General features: G+C 41.0%; 1 protein-coding gene across 2 annotated transcripts in view; it reads left to right on the plus strand.

Annotated features, from left to right (window-relative positions):
- The window catches only part of LOC109889989 (ryanodine receptor 2), a 79,539-nt gene that overhangs the window by 37,509 nt on the left and 21,059 nt on the right, over nt 1–20,971 (plus strand). For both annotated transcript variants that reach the window (XM_031823626.1, XM_031823627.1), the window contains exons 62-80: nt 543–603; nt 4,725–4,954; nt 5,884–5,965; nt 6,184–6,314; nt 6,550–6,870; nt 8,635–8,875; nt 10,181–10,268; nt 10,352–10,444; nt 10,620–10,784; nt 11,532–11,594; nt 12,101–12,235; nt 12,437–12,546; nt 14,497–14,593; nt 17,956–18,080; nt 18,794–18,845; nt 18,970–19,011; nt 19,352–19,451; nt 19,626–19,705; nt 20,264–20,340. In XM_031823626.1, the coding sequence (XP_031679486.1) occupies nt 543–603; nt 4,725–4,954; nt 5,884–5,965; nt 6,184–6,314; nt 6,550–6,870; nt 8,635–8,875; nt 10,181–10,268; nt 10,352–10,444; nt 10,620–10,784; nt 11,532–11,594; nt 12,101–12,235; nt 12,437–12,546; nt 14,497–14,593; nt 17,956–18,080; nt 18,794–18,845; nt 18,970–19,011; nt 19,352–19,451; nt 19,626–19,705; nt 20,264–20,340 (2,293 nt within the window). The remainder of the gene's footprint in view (nt 1–542; nt 604–4,724; nt 4,955–5,883; nt 5,966–6,183; nt 6,315–6,549; nt 6,871–8,634; nt 8,876–10,180; nt 10,269–10,351; nt 10,445–10,619; nt 10,785–11,531; nt 11,595–12,100; nt 12,236–12,436; nt 12,547–14,496; nt 14,594–17,955; nt 18,081–18,793; nt 18,846–18,969; nt 19,012–19,351; nt 19,452–19,625; nt 19,706–20,263; nt 20,341–20,971) is intronic.

The raw sequence follows: 20,971 nt of genomic DNA on the forward strand, positions 1-20,971 counted from the left end.
AATTCAACTTGTTAATACACACATCTATAAACACAACCTGTAACTATTTAATATGGCTATTACAAAAGAAGAAAAAAACTTGAATCGTTCAACAAAAAACCTTTGAGATTTAGCAAGGTTCTTTATAGAACCATTCTCCATAATGGTTATATAAAGAGCCATAAAAATGGGTTCTATATAGCCCTAAAAAGGATTGTAGCTAGTGGAATCCTTTTTGGTGCAATTTAGAACCTTTTTTTAATGGTTCTTTTATAGAACCTTATGAAAGTGTTATTTGTAGCACCATACATGTTCCATTTAGAACCTTGAGCATGGTTCTTTATTGAACCTTCAAAAAAAGGTTCCATATAGCACCAAAAAGGGTTCTGCTATGGTTACAAGACAAATAAGCCTTATTTGGCACTATATAGAACCATTTGTTCTTAGTGTGTACAAAGACACATAACCTATCAGTCTCCACACACCTAAGCCCCAGATCCTATTAGCAGTTTATGAGATTGTGATCCCTATGATTTTGATTTCCCCTGTGTGTGTTTCCTCAGGGAGCGAGGCACCTTCCATCGTCAGCTGTCTTCTCATACTGGCCCAGTCTCTGGATGTCAGGTAGATAACACCGTCTCACTGTTACCCAGGTCGGCTAAGCTGTTGTCACTCAGGCACTTGATGTTATCTGATCCTCTTGCTTCCCCATGGCTAACCAGTCACCACCAGTCTTCTAGTTAGCTACCTTTAGCCTGGTTAAGAAAGAAGCTTCTTTACTAAATGAAAATCTACAAAATCTTGTTTAAACCAAGATGGCATTGCAGTCAGACGTCCTTTGTTCTCGTCGTGTCCCGTGTGTGTGTATATATATATATATTTACATCTTTCTTCGCATATCTTTTATATATTTTATTTTCTAAAAACGCAACTTCAAAACACAATCCTGCAACCTGCCTCACCAATATATATATATATTTTTTTTAATGTATTATTTACCTCAAATCTAAAATCCACAAATAGAAGCTAGCCAGAAGCTAGCCAGTTTACTGGCTAACGTTAGTATTCAGCTAACCACGGTTGGTGGTCATCAGCTATCCTTTAGCTCGAAAAGCTATCGCGACTCAGACCAGAACATACCGGACCTATTTTTCTCTCCATATCCCTGGATTTCTACCGCAAGCTCTGGACATTTACACCTGGATCTCGCAGCTAGCTAGCTGCTATCCGAGTGACTATTGGCTTACTTCGATCCCGGAGCAAACATCAATTATTCCGGAGCTAGCCAGCTAAAGAGTTCCATCAGCCACTCCTGGGCTACAATCACCTATCCGGACCCGTTTTACTGCCGATGCGGAACTCTACAGGGCCTTCACGACTAGACTACCGACGTTATCTGCCCGAGGGAGTTATCCAACTGGCCCCTCCATCGCGACATTACCTGAACGCCTGCTAATCGTTAGCTGTCTTATCGTCTGCTATCTAAATAGGTCTATCTGACAATTTTCTTGGGTCACTATAACTATATCTATTTTGCCAATTGGATTGATCCCCTCTACCACACGGAACCACACTAATCTACCGACGGAAACGCACGAGTTGGCTAAAAACAGACCTCCATCCTATGCCAGCTTGCTACCGATAGCCCGGCTAGCTGTCTGAATCGCCGATACCCCAACCAACCTCACTACTCACTGGACCCTTATGATCAATCGGCTAAGCATGCCTCTCCTTAATGTCAAAATGCCTTGTCCATTGCTGTTCTGGTTAGTGTTTATTGGCTTATTACACTGCAGAGCCTCTAGCCCTGCTCATTATACCAACCTTTCAGTTCCACCACCCACACATGTGATGACATCACCTGGTTTCAATGATGTTTCTAGAGACAATATCTCTCTCATCATCACTCAATGCTTAGGTTTACCTCCACTGTATTCACATCCTACTATACCTTTGTCTGTACATTATACCTTGAAGCTATTTTATCGCCCCCAGAAACCTCATTTTACTCTATGTTCCGGGTGTTCTGGACAACCAATTCTCATAGCTTTTAGCCATACCCTTAGGGGGCCAAAGGGGGCGGTGTTGCAATCTACTGCAGAGATCGCCTGCTATCTTCAGAGCTCGTGCTGCTAGGCGACCTTAACTGGAACATGCGTAACACCCCAGCCATCCTACACTCTGAGCTTGATGCCCTCAATCTCACACAAATTATCAATGAACCTACCAGGTACCACCCCAAAGCTGTAAACACGGGCACCCTCATAGATATCATCCTAACCAACTTGCCCTCTAAATACACCTCTGCTGTTTTCAACCAAGATCTCAGCAATCACTGCCTCATTGCCTGCATCCGTAATGGGTCAGCGGTCAAATGACCTCCACTCATCACTTTCAAACGCTCCCTGAAAAACTTCAGCGGCCAGTCCTTTCAAATCGACCTGGCTGGGGTATGCTGGAAGGATATTGACCTCATCCCGTCAGTAGAGGATGCCTGGTTATTAAAAAAAAAAAAAATTGAACCAGGAACAGATATAGCCCTTTTCAAGCAGAAATTTGCTTCCTGCAACACAAACTCAAAAAGGTTCTGGGACACTGTAAAGTCTATGGAGAATGAGAACACCTCCTCCCAGCTACACACTGCACTGAGGATAGGACCCCCCCCCCCACAGCAACTCGCCCAAGCCTTCCCCATTTCTCCTTCTCCCAAATCCAGTCAGTTGATGTTCTGAAAGAGCTGCAAAATCTGGACCCCTACAAATCAGCCGGGCTAGACAATCTGGACCCTCTCTTTCTAAAATTATCTGCCGAAATTGTTGCAACCCCTATTACTAGCCTGTTCAACCTCTCTTTCATGTCGTCTGAGATTCCCAAAGATTAGAAAGCAGCTGCGGTCATCCCCCTCTTCAAAGGGGGGGGGGGACTCTTGACCCAAACTTCTACAGACCTATATCTATCCTACCCTGCCTTTCTAAGGTCTTCAAAAGCCAAGTCAACAATCCCACCCGCCATTTTGAATCCCACCGCACCTTCTCCGCTATGCAATCTGGTTTCAAGGCTGGTCATGGGTGCACCTCAGCCACACTCAAGGTCCTAAACAATATCTTAACCGCCATCGACAAGAATTAATACTGTGCAGCCATATTCATTGACCTGGCCAAGGCTTTCGACTCTGTCAATCACCACATCCTCATCGGCAGACTCGACAGCCTTGGTTTCTCAAATGATTGCCTCGCCTGGTTCACCAACTACTTCTCTGATAGAGTTCAGTGTGTCAAATCGGAGGGTCTGCTGTCCGGACCTCTGGCAGTCTCTATGGGGGTGCCACAGGGTTCAATTCTTGGACCGACTCTCTTCTCTGTATACATCAATGATGTCGCTCTTGCTGCTGGTGAGTCTCTGATCCACCTCTACGCAGACGACAACATTCTGTATACTTCTGGCCCTTCTTTGGACACTGTGTTAACAACCCTCCAGGCAAGCTTCAATGCCATACAACTCTCCTTCCGTGGCTTCCAATTGCTCTTAAATACAAGTAAAACTAAATGCATGCTCTTCAACCGATCGCTGCCTGCACCTGCCCGCCTGTCCAACATCACTACTCTGGACGGCTTTTGAATCTCTGAAACTGGAACACTTATCTCCCTCACTAGCTTTAAGCACCAGCTGTCAGAGCAGCTCACAGATTACTGTACCTGTACATAGCCCATCTATAATTTATCCCAAACAGCTACATCTTCCCCTACTGTATTTATTTTGCTCCTTTGCACCCCATTATTTCTATCTCTACTTTGCACATTCTTCCACTGCAAATCTACCATTCCAGTGTTTTACTTGCTACATTGTATTTACTTCGCCACCATGGCCTTTTTTTTGCCTTTACCTCCCTTATCTCACCTCATTTGCTGACATTGTATATAGACTTATTGTCACGGGTGTCGTCGGATGAAGGATGAGACCAAGGCGCAGCGTACTTTGAGTTACACTTAATTTATTAATGAAGTGAATCTTTAGAAAAGACAAAACAATAAAGAATAAAATGACCGAACAGCTTCGTTGTGCAAACTACCTGCACACAAACAAAGACAAGATCCCTCACAGAAGGAGGGTAAAGGGCTGCCTAAGTATGATCCCCAATCAGAGAAAAACGATAGACAGCTGCCTCTGATTGGGAACCACACTCGGCCAGAAACAAAGAAATAAAGAACATAGAATGCCCACCCAAATCACACCCTGACCAAATCACACCCTGGTCGTGACACTTATTTTTCTATTGTATTATTGACTGTATGTTTGTTTTACTCCATGTCTAACTCTGTTGTTGTATGTGTCAAACTGCTTTGCTTTATCTTGGCCAGGTCGTAATTGTAAATGAGAACTTGTTCTCAACTTGCCTTCCTGGTTAAATAAAGGTGAAATAAATAAAAGATATCTGTTGGTATCACTGTTGGTGCCAGGGCTGCCTTGTAAGATTGCGATCTCAATGGAACTCACTTGCTAAAGGATTCAGTTGATAAATGAACAAATAGTGTTGCCAATAGCTAGAGGACTCATGTGTAGTACTCTTTCTTTAGTGAGCAGATATATTTGATGAAGAAAAAGACTATATCAAAATGCTCTTCATTCATGTTTGCAAATTACACTCTTTGACATTATAAACAGTATATTGCTAATTTAGACCAGATGTTATATATGAGCCAATAATGGCATTCAATTAATTCAATAATATGGGTAACCTCCTTCAGGACTTTGATGAAGACTGCTCCAGAATCAGCAAGGGTCTCGCTACGGTCCTTCTTCGAGGCTGCAGCGGTGGACCTGGAGATGACCGTGGAGAACCTCTCTATGACCCAGAACTGGACCCAGTCCAGAGGGGTGGCCCAGATCCTGGACTACACCAATACCACCCTGCTGCCGATTCTCACCTCCATTTTTGAACACCTCAGCCACAATCAGTATGGAGAGGACCTCTTGGGTACGTGTGGCTCTGTATCCTGGGAGGTAGAATAATATGTGTGGTGTTATTATGAGAGTTTGTCAGTTTGGGGAGGCCATACATCAGAATAATCATTCATCCTCTCAAAGTTGAGTAAGGTATTTATGGTTACTTGTGGGATAAATGGATTTCTTGTGTATTTTACAGGTTGACGTTTATTGGAATGAGTCTTGTGCTGGAGGCAGAACTGAGTGATTTTTACTACATAGGCCAGCTGGAAAGTCAAAATTGGCATTATTGTACAAATTAATGAAAACTAAAATTAGCTTTTTGGTCTTAATTTAAGGTTAGGGTTAGGCGTTAGGGTTAGCAGTGTGGTTAGGGTAAGGTTTATTTAAAAGCAGACTTTTTGGCTGTGCCAGCTAGTGACCACTCTGCAGAGCTGACTCCAGAACAAGATTCATGACGAAAAATGCTAATCTGCTGGCTGTATGAGTCACTCTCAAAACCCACAGTATCAATAGTGTAAATACAATCATCCAAATCAATCTGTAATCACAACCGCTTGTCTTCCAACTACGTTGTCCACAAGAGCCCATCTTCCATCATACCGTACATTGTCAATGCCCTCCATATGTCTGGGAGTGGGTGAGACGCCAGTGAGCAGCTGGATTTAAGACCTCTTAAATCATTCAGAAATGCCCAGCCAGCTTCCATGCCTCATCTCATTAAATCTCAGTCATTTACATGGCGAGATGGCACATTCTCTCTGCCAGTGATCACGACGGCTATTCACTAATTATTTATTACATTAATCAAATCTCACCCACTGTGAGCCCTCGCTGTCTCTACATATCAACTTCCCTCTAGCCTTCACACTGTAGCTACTAGCCAACACTCAGGAAGTTGTCTGGAAATCTTAAGCTTCAGTGGGCGAGTCTCAGCGAGTCTCACCTTCTCCTTTACAGTGGACAGTGTCCAGGTGTCCTGTTATAAGATCCTCAACAGCCTCCACTCACTTGGCATCAGCAAAAGTTTCTACGTGGAGGGGTACTTTTTGTCATTTAGCTTTGTGTGATGTAGCATTCCAGTATATGACAGTTAATGTATATGTTTGTAAGTGCTCCAGATTAATACAGTCGTAAAGTATGCACGACTTTGTACACATCAATATTCCTCTCTCTCAGTGGCTTAATATGGCTGTGTTGTCATGCACATGGTGTATTGTGTGGGAGACAGCTGTCAGCAATCTGTGCGTGTGTTTGTAGGCAGAGGCCGTCAGCAGGAGCGTGTCTGGCAGCGCTGTCAGGGGCTTTCCCTGTATGTTTCCTGGAGCCAGCTCTGAATGAGGACAACCCGTACTCCATCTACAACACCATGAGCCCCAGAGAGAGAGAGGGTAACTGTACACACACCTACTACTCTGTTTAGTTACACTCTTAGAGAAAAAGTTGCTATCTAGAACCTAAAAGGGTTATTTGGCTGTCCCCGTAGGGGAACCCTTTGAAGAAACCGTTTTGGTTCCAGGTAGAAGAACTCTTTTGGGTTTCTTGTAGAGCCCTTTCCACAAATAACCTTTTTTTTCTTGGAGTGTAGCTGAGGTGTTTGAATCTGTACCATCTCCTTTGTTTCAGATGTGGGAGTTCCGGACGAGGTGGAGGAGGTGTGTCCTCTCTTGCCATCTCTGCAGCAGCTCCTGGGGGAGGTGGAGGAGCTGGCAGGGGCAGGCTCAGGGGCACGCCAAGCCCAGTACAGCCATGTTACCGAGATCACCCTACCCTTGCTCTGCAGCTATGTGTCCCGTTGGTGGCAGCACGGTCCCGAGGGCCAGCTGGAGAGCCCGGTCTGCACCTCACTCACCTCCCAGCATGCAAGCACACTGCTGGGCAACATCCTCCGCATCATCCACAACCACCTGGGAACAGGCCAGGGAGACTGGATGAAGCGCCTGGCAGGTAGCCCTATACTGCTCTCTTTTCCATCTGCATCTTCTGTCCACCCTAAGGATGATATAGTAGTTGTCATCACAGCCCTGCACAGGATCCAGTTGTCTTCAGTCCATATGTTTGCCTCATAGCCTCAATCACTCACTATTACTCATTGTTTGTGGCACCATGAAACAGTGTCGTGTCTTTGGCTATGCCGGATTAAGTGATATGACATGCTATTCTATAAAATAATTTCTCCGTAATTAAAATCACTAGAGAGTCGGGCACCACAAAATAATATTTATAGAGATGTTATCTTCCGAATAAACTCTGAAAGACCTAGTAATATTTTACATCAATAGCAGTCAATATCAATCGTCATCTTAATTCAGTCTCATCTGAAAGTTGTAAATTCTTGGTTATCTGCACAAACCCTGGCTAACAATTTGAAACAACAATACAAAATTGGGTTTAATTATTTATTTACTAAATACCTAACTAATCACACACAATTACACATACACATAATTAAATCATAACTTGGTTACAAATTACGTCATAAAGGAAAACGTCCCTAGCGGGCGAAACAGATATGACAGCTTGTTACACAAAATAAAAGGGCTGGGTTTGAGTGAAAGAGCGGGAAGACTGAGGAACAAAGGGAAGAAGCTGTGCTATTGTAAATACAGTATCTTATGCATTCTAAATTACCGCTCATTTGGAAAAGGAAAATGCAATAAATATTTACTCTGAGCTGCGCTTCGGTAGGTTGGTGGTAGATGGAAGGCCGTGTTGCCCAACCAAGTCTTTTGAAGAATGTCTCTGGTTGTCAATTGGATACGTTGTAGTAATGTCTTTGTGTGGTAGACGGGATATTCTGTCTGTTCCTTCCTAACCTGCTGGGAACATCAGAACCTGCGTTTGCAGCTGCTGTTGCTAACTCAACGGCTAGGAGGTATCACTTCTGTAGTGAATAAGAGTTCAAAATTCATACCATTTGCAACCAAAGCTCACACTGATGTTGACTTCATTCTGTAGTTATTATCTGAACCATTTTGACATCAGACCGTCGTCCTCACGTCCTCGGAACAGGAGGTTATATCGTTGTCAAGTGCTTATATAGGAATGGAGAGGAGGGCATGTTTGAAAAGTTTTATATCCCATGTCCCTTCACAGGGGCTGGCCACTGATTGAGCAAAGCCCTATCTTATGAAAACCCAAATCTCACATTTTAGAAGCTAAAATCACATTTCATCCCATCACAAATAATTTCATATTCAAACATTTATATTGAACAACAATTCCATGTGAATCCGATAACTCTGATGTGTAGACTTTCCACTGTAGAGTTTATGTCATCTTATCATTGATGAGAATGTCTCAGATGACAACCGAACTGACATCATATTCATTAAGTACCACCGCATATGTTCCATTTGTCGGATTACCAGAACATAATTCATTTCCCCCCACCTTCTGATGTTCCCAGAATCTCTATGTTAACCAAGGGTTTTGCAAATGTAACCTCAGTAGGGTAGAGAGAGGAAAAAGGGGGAAGAGGTATTTATGACTGTCATAAACCTTCCCCCTAGGCCAACGTCATGACAACAGTGTTAATTTAGACACTTTCAGGCCTAATTTCCCAGTTGTTTCATCTAGACATTCCTTCCACTCATGTCATGATTGCATCAATCAGTTCTCTCATTCTAAAGCACTAATTGTCAGTCTCTCTGAATACAAGCGTCTGCTTAATGACTAAATTAATTAGACTAAATGAATCCTTCCTTTCAGTTTTCTCTCAGCCAATCATCTGCCAGGCCCACCCCCAGTTGCTGAGGAGCCACTTCCTGCCTCTGATGGAGAAACTGAAGAAGAGGGCAGAATCAGTGCTTCAGGAGGAGGAGCAGATAAAGGCTGAGGGGAGGGCCGATGCGTCTGAGGCGGAGCTACAGATTCAGGAGAAATTCATTGTGCTGGTGCGAGACCTCTACGCCTTTTACCCTGTCCTCATCCCATTTGTGGACTACAATAGGTAAGGCATCCTGCCCAGGGGATGGGGATATGGGAGGTAAACTTATAATGTTCACTGATCATTATTTAATACATAACAAACCAGTAATATATCAGTAATATATCAACAGTCAAGGTTATATTTTGACAACATGGAAAGTGGTGTTTTCTTATAAAAATGTTTATCTGAGATTCTGACAATATTATACTGAACAAAAATATAAACACAACATGCAACAATTTCAAAGATTTTACTGAGTTACAGTTCATGTAAGGAAATCAGTCAGTTAAAATAAATGAATTATGCCCTAATATATGGATTTCACATGACTGGAATACAGATATGCATCTACTGGTCACAGATACCTTAAAAAACAGGTAGGGGTATAGATCAAAAAACCAGTCAGTATGTGGTGTGACCACCATTTGCCACATCCTCTTCAATGGCTGTGCAAAGTTACGGGAACTCGAACATGCCGTCATACACTTTTATCCAGAGCATACCAAACATGCTCAATGGGTGACATGTCTGGTGAGGATGCAGGCCATGGAAGAACTGGGATATTTTCAGATTCCAGGAATTGTGTACAAATCCTTGTGATATGGGGCTGTGCATTATGCTGAAACATGAGGTGATGGCGGCGGATGAATGGCACAACAATGGGCCTCAGGATCGCGCCACAGTATCTCTGTGCATTCAAATTGCCATTGATAAAATGCAATTGTGTTTGTTGTCCGTAGCTTATGCCTGCACATGCCATAACTCTAACGCCACCATGAGGTACTCTGTTCACATCGTTGACATCAGCAAACCCCTCGCCCACACGACGCCATACATGTGGTCTACGATTGTTAGGACGGTTGGACGTACTGCCAAATTCTCTAAAACAACGTTGGAGGCGACTTATGGTATAGAAATTAACATTAGATTCTCCGGCAACAGCTCTGGTGGACATTCCTGCATTCAGCATGCCAGTTGCACGCTCCCTCAACTTGAGACATATGTGGCATTATGCTGTGTGACAAAGCTTCACATTTTAGAGTGTCATTTTATTGTTTATTGTTTAATGATTTATGCTATTGATATGCTACACTTGTCAGGTGGATGGATTACCTTGGCAAATGAGAAATGCTCACTAACAGGGATATAAACATATTTGTTTACAAAACTTGAGAGAAATAAGCTTTTTGTGCATACGGAAAATGTCTGGGATCTTTTATTTCAGCTCATGAAACATGGGACCAAGACTTTACATGTTGTGTTTTTTGTTCAGTGTAGAATGTGTTAATGCATTTTGTTTACAGCTCTCACATATTGTTGTTTCAGAGCAAGTTGGCTACGGGAACCGAACCATGAGGCTGAGAAGATGTTCGGCATGGTGGCAGAGATCTTCATATTCTGGGCCAAGTCTCACGTGTGTGAAATAACAAAGATTTGGATGTTGCCTCGCATCTTAATGATGTTCTCACTTGTAACCCGTCTGATTTGCTATTGCAGAACTTCAAATGGGAGGAACAGAACTATGTGGTCCAGAATGAGATCAACAACATGGCTTTCTTGGTCAATAATAACAATCACAAAATGTCCAAGGTGAGAACCTTACAGATTTGTTTCTTAACTACCACAAACAGCACTGGGTGTCCATTATGTGTGCTTTGTGGTTGCGTAAAACATATGAATAAATCATTTACATTCTAACTATGCAAAGTGAATGATTGAAGTATAAGTCAACTATGTATTTCTATTCATGGTTTTTAATGAGCAGGTGTCAGACCAGGAGAGGAAGAAGATGAAGCGGAAAGGGGATCGCTACTCCACACAGACCTCTCTCATCGTATCCTCCCTGAAGAGATTGCTTCCTGTGGGACTGAGTGTGTGTTCCCCAGCAGAACGCAGCCTTATCACACTGGCCAAGAGCCGCTTCACTCAGGTATGGAATTTGGTATTTTATTAGGATCCCCAATAGCTATTGCAAAAGCAGCAGCTACTATTCCTGGGGTCCACACAAAACATAATACAGAATGACATAATACAGAACATCAATAGACAAGAACAACTCAAAGACAGAACTACATAAAAAAAAAATGTAAAAGGCACACGTAGCCTACATATCAATCCTTTGTTTAATGCCAGTGGCAGGTCATTGGTAAAAATAGAAAAGAGAGCTGCCCTGTGCTACACCACACTTTATATGTTTGTCGTTAGAGAAGCTTCTATTAAAGAAAACCCTTTGTTCTATTAGATAGATAGCACTGAATCCACGATATGGCAGAGGTTGAAAAGCCATAACACATATGTTTTTTTTTCAACAGCATGTTATGGTCAATAATAACCTGTTGTTGAAAAAACGTATGTATTATGGCTTTTCAACCTCTGCCGTATTGTGGATTCAGAGCTATGTGGAGTACTAAACACACACCTTCATCTTTCACTGCACAGTGAACTACACATTTTTTTTTTTCACCTTTATTTATACAGGTAAGTCAGTTAAGAACAAATTCCTATTTACAATGATGACCTGTCAGGGACAGAGTGCAGCACGTAAATTAAATGTCTATACCTGGTACTGCTCAAAGATGTTTTGTCACTGTATGTCATGTAACTGCAATGTGCAAACCCCATGTTTTGTGTCTCCAATCTGCTATCGTTAATAATGACAGCTCACTGCTTTTCACAGAAGGACACAGAGGACGAGATTCGAGAGAGCATTCATAATGGCCTGCTATGTCTTCAGAGCAAAGTAATTGCAGTCATAGTACATATGATTTAAACCCCATGGTTTTCCTTGTCGTACTCATAGCAAATAGAATACACAGGAACCATAGGTCCAAACTATCTATTAACTTGCCCACATCTTATGTAGCTATTACAACAATGCTTATTTTGCCACTTCAATTATCATATGACATAAATGAACTGAATACATCCATGTATAAAACACACATGATCAGCTCCAGTAATCTAACCCCACTAACTAGAACTGCCAATGATGTCTTTTGAGCATCATGTGAATTGAACATTGTAATATCTCTGCCATTTTTCAAGTCTATTTAACACACTGATGTTGTCCTGCGGGGGGCAGCGGATGGGGCCTTCCTGGGGCATACATTAACACTTCATTATAATTACATTTATAAAACATTTTTTCAGTGGAGCTGTTAAATGCATATATGGGAAACACTGAATGTGTATGTGCCAAGTCCCAGCGACGCTTGTGCTAACAGTCTGCTCTCTGTGTTGTACCAGCGGGAGGCTCCAGGGGCTCGATGGCAGGATGTCCTGTTCAGGGACTTCCCAGGCCCCAGACGGGACACCTCAGACCCTCTGAGGACAGTAGAAAGGGTCCTGGACATTGCTTGTGTGCTTTACCACCTGGACCAGGTGGGCTTAACGAATGCTGCTCTCTTACCCTATGATATGCTATTAGTAGAGCTTTTAGTAAAGCCTTGAATCACAGAAGTTAGCTACTCTCTGGCTCCCAAAGCTATTTAGACTTGGCTATGGTTGTGTAACTAAATACCTTTTGAAAACTAGCTAAAAACGCAATTTGATTGTTATCTGAACATTTGCCTTTGTCTATAGGTAGAGCATCCCCAGAGGAAGAAGGCAGTGTGGCACAAGGTGTTATCCAAACAGAGGAAGAGAGCTGTGGTGGCCTGCCTTAGAATGGCTCCTCTCTACAACCTACCCAGGTATCGCAGAAACCTCAGCTAGTAGATGAGTGGTGTCAGGTTTAATAGAAAAGACATGGCCACAGTTTAATTTACCAATAGACCACAGTAAACAGTGGTTCATTTGGTAAGTACAGTGAGAATATGAAATGGCAGAGGAGGATATTGAAGTGTGTTGGTGATTGGGATGCACTGTAAAACCCAGAGATGACCCACTGGGCACAAACTGTTGGAATCAGCATTGTTTCAGCGTAATTTGTCAATGTATTGTGACGTGGAAACTATGTGTAAAATGCATTTGATTTGAAAAAGTAGTCAACCCTCAACTGTTGTTTTGATGATGATGAATTTCAACCACAAGATTGTCATCCTGGTAACCAAATTTCAATATAGACAAACCCTTTAGAAAATATGTCAGATCTTCAATGTTATATCCACTATCAGAATTTTTTGGGGGGGCTAGACAGTACACCTACTGGATAATTGATTTACAGCTACCTTTTGGTCCCCCGTCCAGGGTTTTAACCAAGCCCAGTTTAGCTATGATGTTTGTCACTGGCTATTACCAATGTGCTATCGCGAGAATGATTGTAAAGAGATCTCCACTTAAGAACTAAATAGATTCATTGTTGTTATCAAAGTCATTCCAAAGAGTAGATTTTAGCAGAGACAATCAAATGTGACCAGACTTTATCACTCAAATATCATCAATGATGCTATTTATGCCTACAGTATATAGCATCTGCAAAGTAATCAACAGCTATTGTTTCAATTCAACCCATAATTCAACTAAAAATAGACAATATAATAGGCCTAGTGTTTCAAGCTCTGGTTGATTTCAAATGGAATGATATTTTGTGATATTGAATTGTGTTTGGTTGTCAACGCAACCAAATATCAACATTTGAAGAAGATGTACAGTATATTCTGCTTGGATAGTTCCATCTGTGCCACTGACATAGTCTGGCTTTAAATTCAGTTTGTCTGCAAATTAATAATTGATATGTTGGATTCACATCTCCATCTCAACCAGAAATCTAAGCTAAACAATAGGACTAAATCAAATCAAACATTATTTAAAGTATGTTTACGGTTTGATTTGATCCTATTCTTGATGTGATTCCAGCATATCAATTATTACAAGTAATATTAAATTGTAATAATGAAAAGTGATGTTGAATTGTGTTTGGTTGACAATGCAACCAAATATCAACATTAAGAGATGTACAGTGGGGAGAACAAGTATTTGATACACTGCCGATTTTGAAGGTTTTCCTACTTACAAAGCATTTAGAGGTCTGTCATTTTTCACATAGGTACACTTAAACTGTGAGAGACAGAATCTAAAACAAAAATCCAGAAGATCACATTGTATGATTTTTAAGTAATTAATTTGCATTTTATTGCATGTTTATTGCAAGTATTTGATCACCTACCAACCAGTAAGAATTCCGTCTAGGGAAAGACATTTGGGTGACAACTAAACCAAAAATCTGACATTGTTTTCCATTGGAATTTTGTTGTGCTTTAAGATGGTTGAAAGCATAGTGATAACACATAAATTCAACAACATTTTGGCTGTCTTCTTGAGTGGGTGAATATAGGTTATAATCTCATTGATCAACCAAATATTACCCAATTATCCATGTTGAAATGGCGTGGTGTTCTCAGTGGGAAGTCCATATAATCATACCCCTGTCAGGCAGGTTATATGAACACAGCAATGTTAGCATAGTAAAAGGCTTGTGGGTTTGTACAGTGATATAACTTCTAGATTTACATACAAGATTAACATATAAGCTAGCAACCCCAAGACAATTCTCCACCATCTGTCCAATGTAAAAGGAGCCTGAGTAAGATTAAATAAGAAGCCTTGAACTCATGAGTCTAATCACAACTCATTCCTATACGCTATTCCTTCCTGTGTCTTGATTCTCCCTCTCTCCCCTGCTTCACTTACCTCCTCTATAGGCACCGGGCTGTCAACCTCTTTCTACAGGGCTATGACAAGTCCTGGATATATGCTGAGGATCACTCCTTTGAAGAAAAGTTGGTTGACGATTTGGCTGTAAGTGTCAGTGTGAGCATTCTCAACCGGCAACAGTGTGAAAGTTTAATTCAACTCATTACTTCATCTTTGTACGACTCTTTCACACTGTCTTATTATAGCTATCCATTCATTCACGTTATCAGTTTTCTGGTGTTTCATTACTACTTAATTCATTGTTTGATTGGACACATTTGCCATTGAGTTTTACCTAGTGATTGTTTGTGAGGGCTCTATTATTTGGGTTGTCACCCACGTAAAAAACACGTGATTTTCAACATCTGAAATCATATAGTTTTTCTGTGAGGGCATTGTTACTCTGGGTTCAATTAGAACTTTGTTTCTCTCCATGGAAGTAGGATTGGGGGAAATAACATGGCAAAGCTCAATTCCCAGACACTTCCGGCACTCAGTGGGCTTAACAACTAAATAGAGTGCTAAAAAGGGTGTTAACCCTATCAGTCCCAAGACCGCAGCAAAAATCTGACTTTCATTTATCTGCATGTCCAGCCCTTATATTTAGCCTCAAAATAAAGTGTTTTACCATTTTATTTTCAGGACAACCAGAGCACAAAACAATTTGACATTAACAGTTGCATTCATAAGTTTAAAGGTCCACCAAAGCAAAAAGCTAATAAAAAATGAATTTATATTAATGCTGTAAGTACAGACATGGTTTACTCAGTGGGAAATTAATATCCAACTAGTCAGGGATAACTGTTTTGGGTTTGTGACAGCAACTACAGTGCCTTCAGAAAGTATTCATACCCCTTGACTTATTCCACATTTTGATGTGTTATAGCCGGAATTCAAATTGGATTAAATAAAACTCACACACAATACCCCATATTGACAAAATTGTTATTGTCCTGCTGAAAGGTGAATTTGTATCCCAGTGTCTGTTGGAAAGCAGACTGAACCAGGTAATCTAGGATTTATTCCATTTATTTTTATCCATATAAACTCCCTAGGCCTTACCGATGACAAGCATACCCATAACATGATTCACCATGCTAGAAAATATGAAGAGTGGTAGTGTACTCAGTGAGGTGTTGTGTTGGATTTGCCCCAAACACAATGCTTTGTATTCAGGATATAAAGTTAATTTCTTTCCCACAATTCTGTAACTATTTAAAGTCATTGGCCTCATGGTGAAATCCCTAAGTTTCCTTCCTCTCTGGCAACTGAGTTAGGAAGGACGCCTCCATCTTTGTAGTGACTGGGTGTATTGACACACCATCCAAAGTGTAATTAATAACTTCATGCTCAAAGAGATATTCAATGTCAGTTTTTTTACCCATCTACCAATAGATTCCCTTCTTTGCAAGGCATTGGAAAAACTCCCTGGTCTTTGTTGTTGAATCTGTGTTTGAAATTCACTGCTCGACTGAGGGGCCTTACAGATAATTGTATGTGTGCCGTACAGAAATTAGGTAGTCATTCAAAAATCATGTTATACACTATTGCTCAGAGTGAGTCCATGCAACTTATTATATGACTTGTTAAGCTCATTTTACTCCTTCACTTATTTAGGCTTGCCATAACAAAGGGGATGAATACTTATTGACTCAAGACATTTCAGCTATTCATTTTTTTATTAATTTATAAACATTTCTAAAAACATAATTTCACTTTGACATTATGGGGTATTGTGTGTAGTCGTCCAAAATCACAATTGAATACATTTTTAAATTCAGGCTGTAATCCAATAAAATGTGCAATTAGTCAAGTGGTCTGAATACTTTCTGAAGGCACTGTATGTGAGCTTATAACAGTATTATAGACACTGTCCTGGGATTTCCTTTTTATCTTCTATGCAGAGGAACCCCTTACCTTCTAACTCTTGTGTAGTGTTACGAATCCCTTTTGGCCCGACAGTCTAGGGGGGATGGTAATGAGACCCGTAACATAACTCATACAAATTCTAATAGTGACAAAGTAAAAGTGAGAACGAAATAACTACGACAACTGAAATCTACCGTCAAACTCAGGGTTTATTAATAAACACGGTAATGGGGGGAGCAGGAAAAGGGGCTGAGCTGGACCCAAGGAAAGAAACAATAAGTATTCAAAAACACCCCTAAGCTAGACTAGCCTACTTTAACGACAGCTAACTAACTTACCAAAAACACAGTGGGTGGTCCGCCCAGTTCTAACTAGTGTATTTAACAAAGTTTACCTACGGGTAGTGTATGCCCATGGGCGACTTGTCTTGGTTCCCCCTTTTCCCACCAGCAAACAAACACCATAACCAAAAACAATACTAACAGGTGATGACAAAGTGCTATGGAGGTGCTCAAACAAAAGAGAGAGTGAAACAGAGAGACCTACAGACATGGCATTACAGAGAGATTGAGCTCTAGAGCAAACAACTGACAGGGTTTTTAAACAAAGGGAAAGGAACAGTGATTGGGTAGGAAACAGGAGGAGGTGTGTCTTCTGATTGATGATTGGTGACTGATTGATGATTTTCACCTGTGAGGGGAGAAGGAGAGAAAAGAAACACACACACATGATACTTGTATCCGTAACATGTAGCTTGTGTCATAGAGCAAAACATACATGTGCATGTTTTTGAGAGTCTCAGCTTTTCATAGGTAAAGTAGCTTTTAATAGTTTGTAGCTCAAACCATTTGGACTCTACAGACGTTTTTGTCAAGGGATCATCCCTTGTCTCACGAACACCGCTCTAGGTTCCCGTCAATCACACACACTAATGATTGTTACCAATGTATACAGAATCTGGTACAACCCAGAAGTCTGTATCTCAAGCACACTATGTACAAAAGAGGATAGAAGTCCTAAATCACGCCAGCGTTACGGTGGAACTCATTGGCTTAAGGGATGGGTGACTGAATTGATGTATATGACAATGGGTCTGAGGGGGGGGTCAGGCATGGGCGCCTATACTGTAGATAGACGGTCAGTGTGACGCACATGTACAGAGTGGGTGTTGAGCCAAAAAGCTCCTTAACAGCTTCTACCTCAAAGCCATGAGACTGCTGAACAATTAATCAAATGGCCACCCGGAATATTTGCATTGACACCCTCCCCTTTGTTTTTACACTGCTGTTTATTATCTACGCATAGCCACTTTACTGCTACCTACATGTACAAATTACCTCGACAAACCTGTACCCCCGCACATTGACTCGGTACCCCCTGAATATAGCCTCATTATTGATATTTTAGTGTTACTTTTTTATTTTATTATTTTTTACTTTAGTTTATTTAGTAAATATTTTCTTAACTCTATTTTCTTAAAACTGCATTGTTGGTTAAGGGCTTGTAAGTAAGCATTTCACAGTAAGGTCTACACCTGTTGTATTCGGCGCATGTGACAAATACAATTATATTTGATTAGTGGTGTGTTTACGTTGCAGAGAGCTGGAAAGCAGGAGCGTTCTGAGAGAGAGGAGGAAGGGGATGGAGAGGACGATGACAAACAGATTGATCCGCTCCTGCAGCTCATCACACTGTTCAGTCGGAGTGCTCTGACCGAGAGGAGGTGTGTGTGTGTGTGTGCACACTCCAGTGTTATTCCTGTATTAAGGACAATCAATGGGAAAACATCAGAACATTGGGCCTCCCAAGTGGGGCAGCAGTCTAAGACACTGCATCGCAGTGAATGAAACATCACTACAGACACGGGTTCAATCCCAGGCTGTGTCACAACTGGCCGTGACTGGGAGTCCCATAGGGCGGCACACAATTGGCCCAGTGTTGTCCGTGTTAGGGGAGGTTTTTGCTGGGGGGGGGCTTTACTTGGCTCATCAAGCTCTAGCGACTCCTTGTTGCGGGCCAGGCACCCGAGGGTGTGTATCCTCCGACACATTGGTGCGGCTGGCTTCTGGGTTAAGCGAGCAGGTGTTAAGAAGCGCATGTCATGTTTCGGAGGACGCATGACTTGACCTTCGCCTCTCCTGAGCCCGTTGGGGATTGCAGCGATGAGGAAAGATCTTAATATCACAAAATTGGGGAGAAAAAGGGAGTAAATAAAAAATAAACATCAGATTATTAAACTTCCTAGTTTTATTGAATTAGAAGCCTTATCCATTTTTTATTCGGAGCACTATAGTTTTGTTTTATCGGCTGTGCAATGAGTCATTATCTTTTCCTATCCTCAGTTGCAAAGGAAAGTTAATTGAAATGTTTATTCAAATTCTAAAGCAATTAGCCTTGCCTGCGCTGACATTTCTCTGCCACTTCCCATGTCCACAGTAAGCTTGGCGATGACCGTCTTTACATGTCCTATGCTGCCATAATGGCAAAGGTAAGACAGAGGATACAGTAGCAGTGTGTATTTCTATACTTGGGAATGTTCTTATTCATCACTGTTCATCTGAGATTCTCAACTTCTGCTCAATCCATCTTTCTGGAAAATCAAATCTCCCCAGAGTTGCTGTGGTGAAGAGGATGAGGAGGTGAAAAGCTTTGAAGTAAGTGACTCAATTCTGCCTTTCAATACAATCTCATGATGGAAATACAATCTCATTATGGAAAGATAGACACTTTAAAAAAATACACTACAGAGAAAGAGAAGGTGAAAAGCTTTGAAGTAAGTGACTCATTTCTCTCCTATGTAGTATGTTTTTCTATATTTCATTAATTTTGATCATTTTAATCATGAGATTGTATTGGTTTATGAATGAGTTGATAATTAGTTAATTGAGTGGTCTGTTGCTTTGTTTGCAAATGGATTATTCAGTACAATATTGATTAATTGACTGACATCAGATTGATTTGATTATTTTGTTGGATGGATCTATGGATTATCAGGAGAAGGAGATAGAGAAACAGAAGCTGTTGTATCAGCAGGCCAGGCTGCATGACCGTGGAGCTGCTCAGATGGTCCTCCAGACTATCAGTGCTAGTAAAGGTAACCAGAGTACCAACTGTTTTTGAATGTGGTTTTTTAGATATTACTAAAGTATTCAAAGTTACCTACAATCCAAAATACATTCATGTTTAAAGATTGAAAGTCAATTGAAAAATGTCTTGTGATTGTTGCAATTTGTGACATTGAGTTGATGTAATTATTTATTTCACAAAGGTGACATGGGGTCCATGGTGGCCTCCACTCTGAAGCTTGGTATTTCTATTCTGAATGGAGGAAATACCACTGTTCAGCAGGTACGGTTAGTCTTTGATAACATAATTAGTTACCGATTTTAGCTACAGATGAGGACACTTTGTTCTGAATGCTGGTTTAGGTAAACACCGTTCAGGCTAAGAATGAACTATTTTTGATACTTTTACACACTTTCTCCAAGCATTTTTTTCACTCTATATAAATGTAGGATCTTGATTTGAGCCAGTTTGCAACAGCAGGAAAATAATCCTGCAGCAATAAGAAATGTGAATTATTATGTGGATTATAATTAATGGCCATTTTTGTAGGGGTTGATACATTTTTTGTAAGGAAAAATCTAGTCTGAAATTTCTAAATGGAAATTACAAACTTCAGAAACCCAAATAAATACACTACAAGTTTGACATTTCTAGCATTGCAGGACAGTTATCCTGCAACAGGGTGATCAAATTAAGATCCTGCATCTGTACTGCAAGTTACATGGCTGTTACATACAACATCATGATGATATTCTCAACAAGAGGAATATCCTTTTCTCTTTGTCATGCAATATTGTCTCATCCTATATTCAGCTAATTGTTTGATGTTTTGTTTCACAGAAAATGTTGGATTACCTGAAAGAGAAGAGGGATGTGGGTTTCTTCCAGAGTGTGGCAGGACTCATGCAGTCTTGTAGGTGGGTACATATGGGGCCAGCTCCAGGCATAAGTAACCTAAGCTGTTGAAGTTGAAAGTTTACACACACTTAGGTTGGAGTCATTAAAAGTAGTTTTTCAACCACTCCACAAATTTCTTGTCAACAAACTATAGTTTTGGCAAGTCGGTTAAGACATCTACTTTGTGCATGACACAAATCATTTTTCAATGATTGTTTACAGACAGATTATTTCACTTATAATTCACTGTATCACAGTTCCAGTGGGTCAGAAGTTTACATGCACTAAGTTGACTGTGCCTTTAAACAGCTTGGAAAATTCGAGAAAATGATGTCATGGCTTTAGAAGCTTCTGATAGGCTAATTGACATCATTTGAGGTGTACCTGTGGATGTATTTCAAGGCCTACCTTCAAACTCAGTGCCTCTTTGCTTGACATAATGGGAAAATCAAAAGGAATCAGCCAAGACCTCAGAAAAAAATGGTTCATGGTTCATCCTTGGGAGCAATTTCCAAACTCCTGAAGGTACCACGTTCATCTGTACAAACAAGAGTACGCAAGTATAAACACCATGGGACCACGAAGCCGTCATACTGTTCAGGAAGGAGACGCGTTCTGTCTCCTAGAGATGAACGTACTTTGGTGCGAAAA

The sequence above is a fragment of the Oncorhynchus kisutch genome, linkage group LG4 (assembly GCF_002021735.2).
Source record: "Oncorhynchus kisutch isolate 150728-3 linkage group LG4, Okis_V2, whole genome shotgun sequence".
Lineage (NCBI taxonomy): Eukaryota > Metazoa > Chordata > Actinopteri > Salmoniformes > Salmonidae > Oncorhynchus > Oncorhynchus kisutch.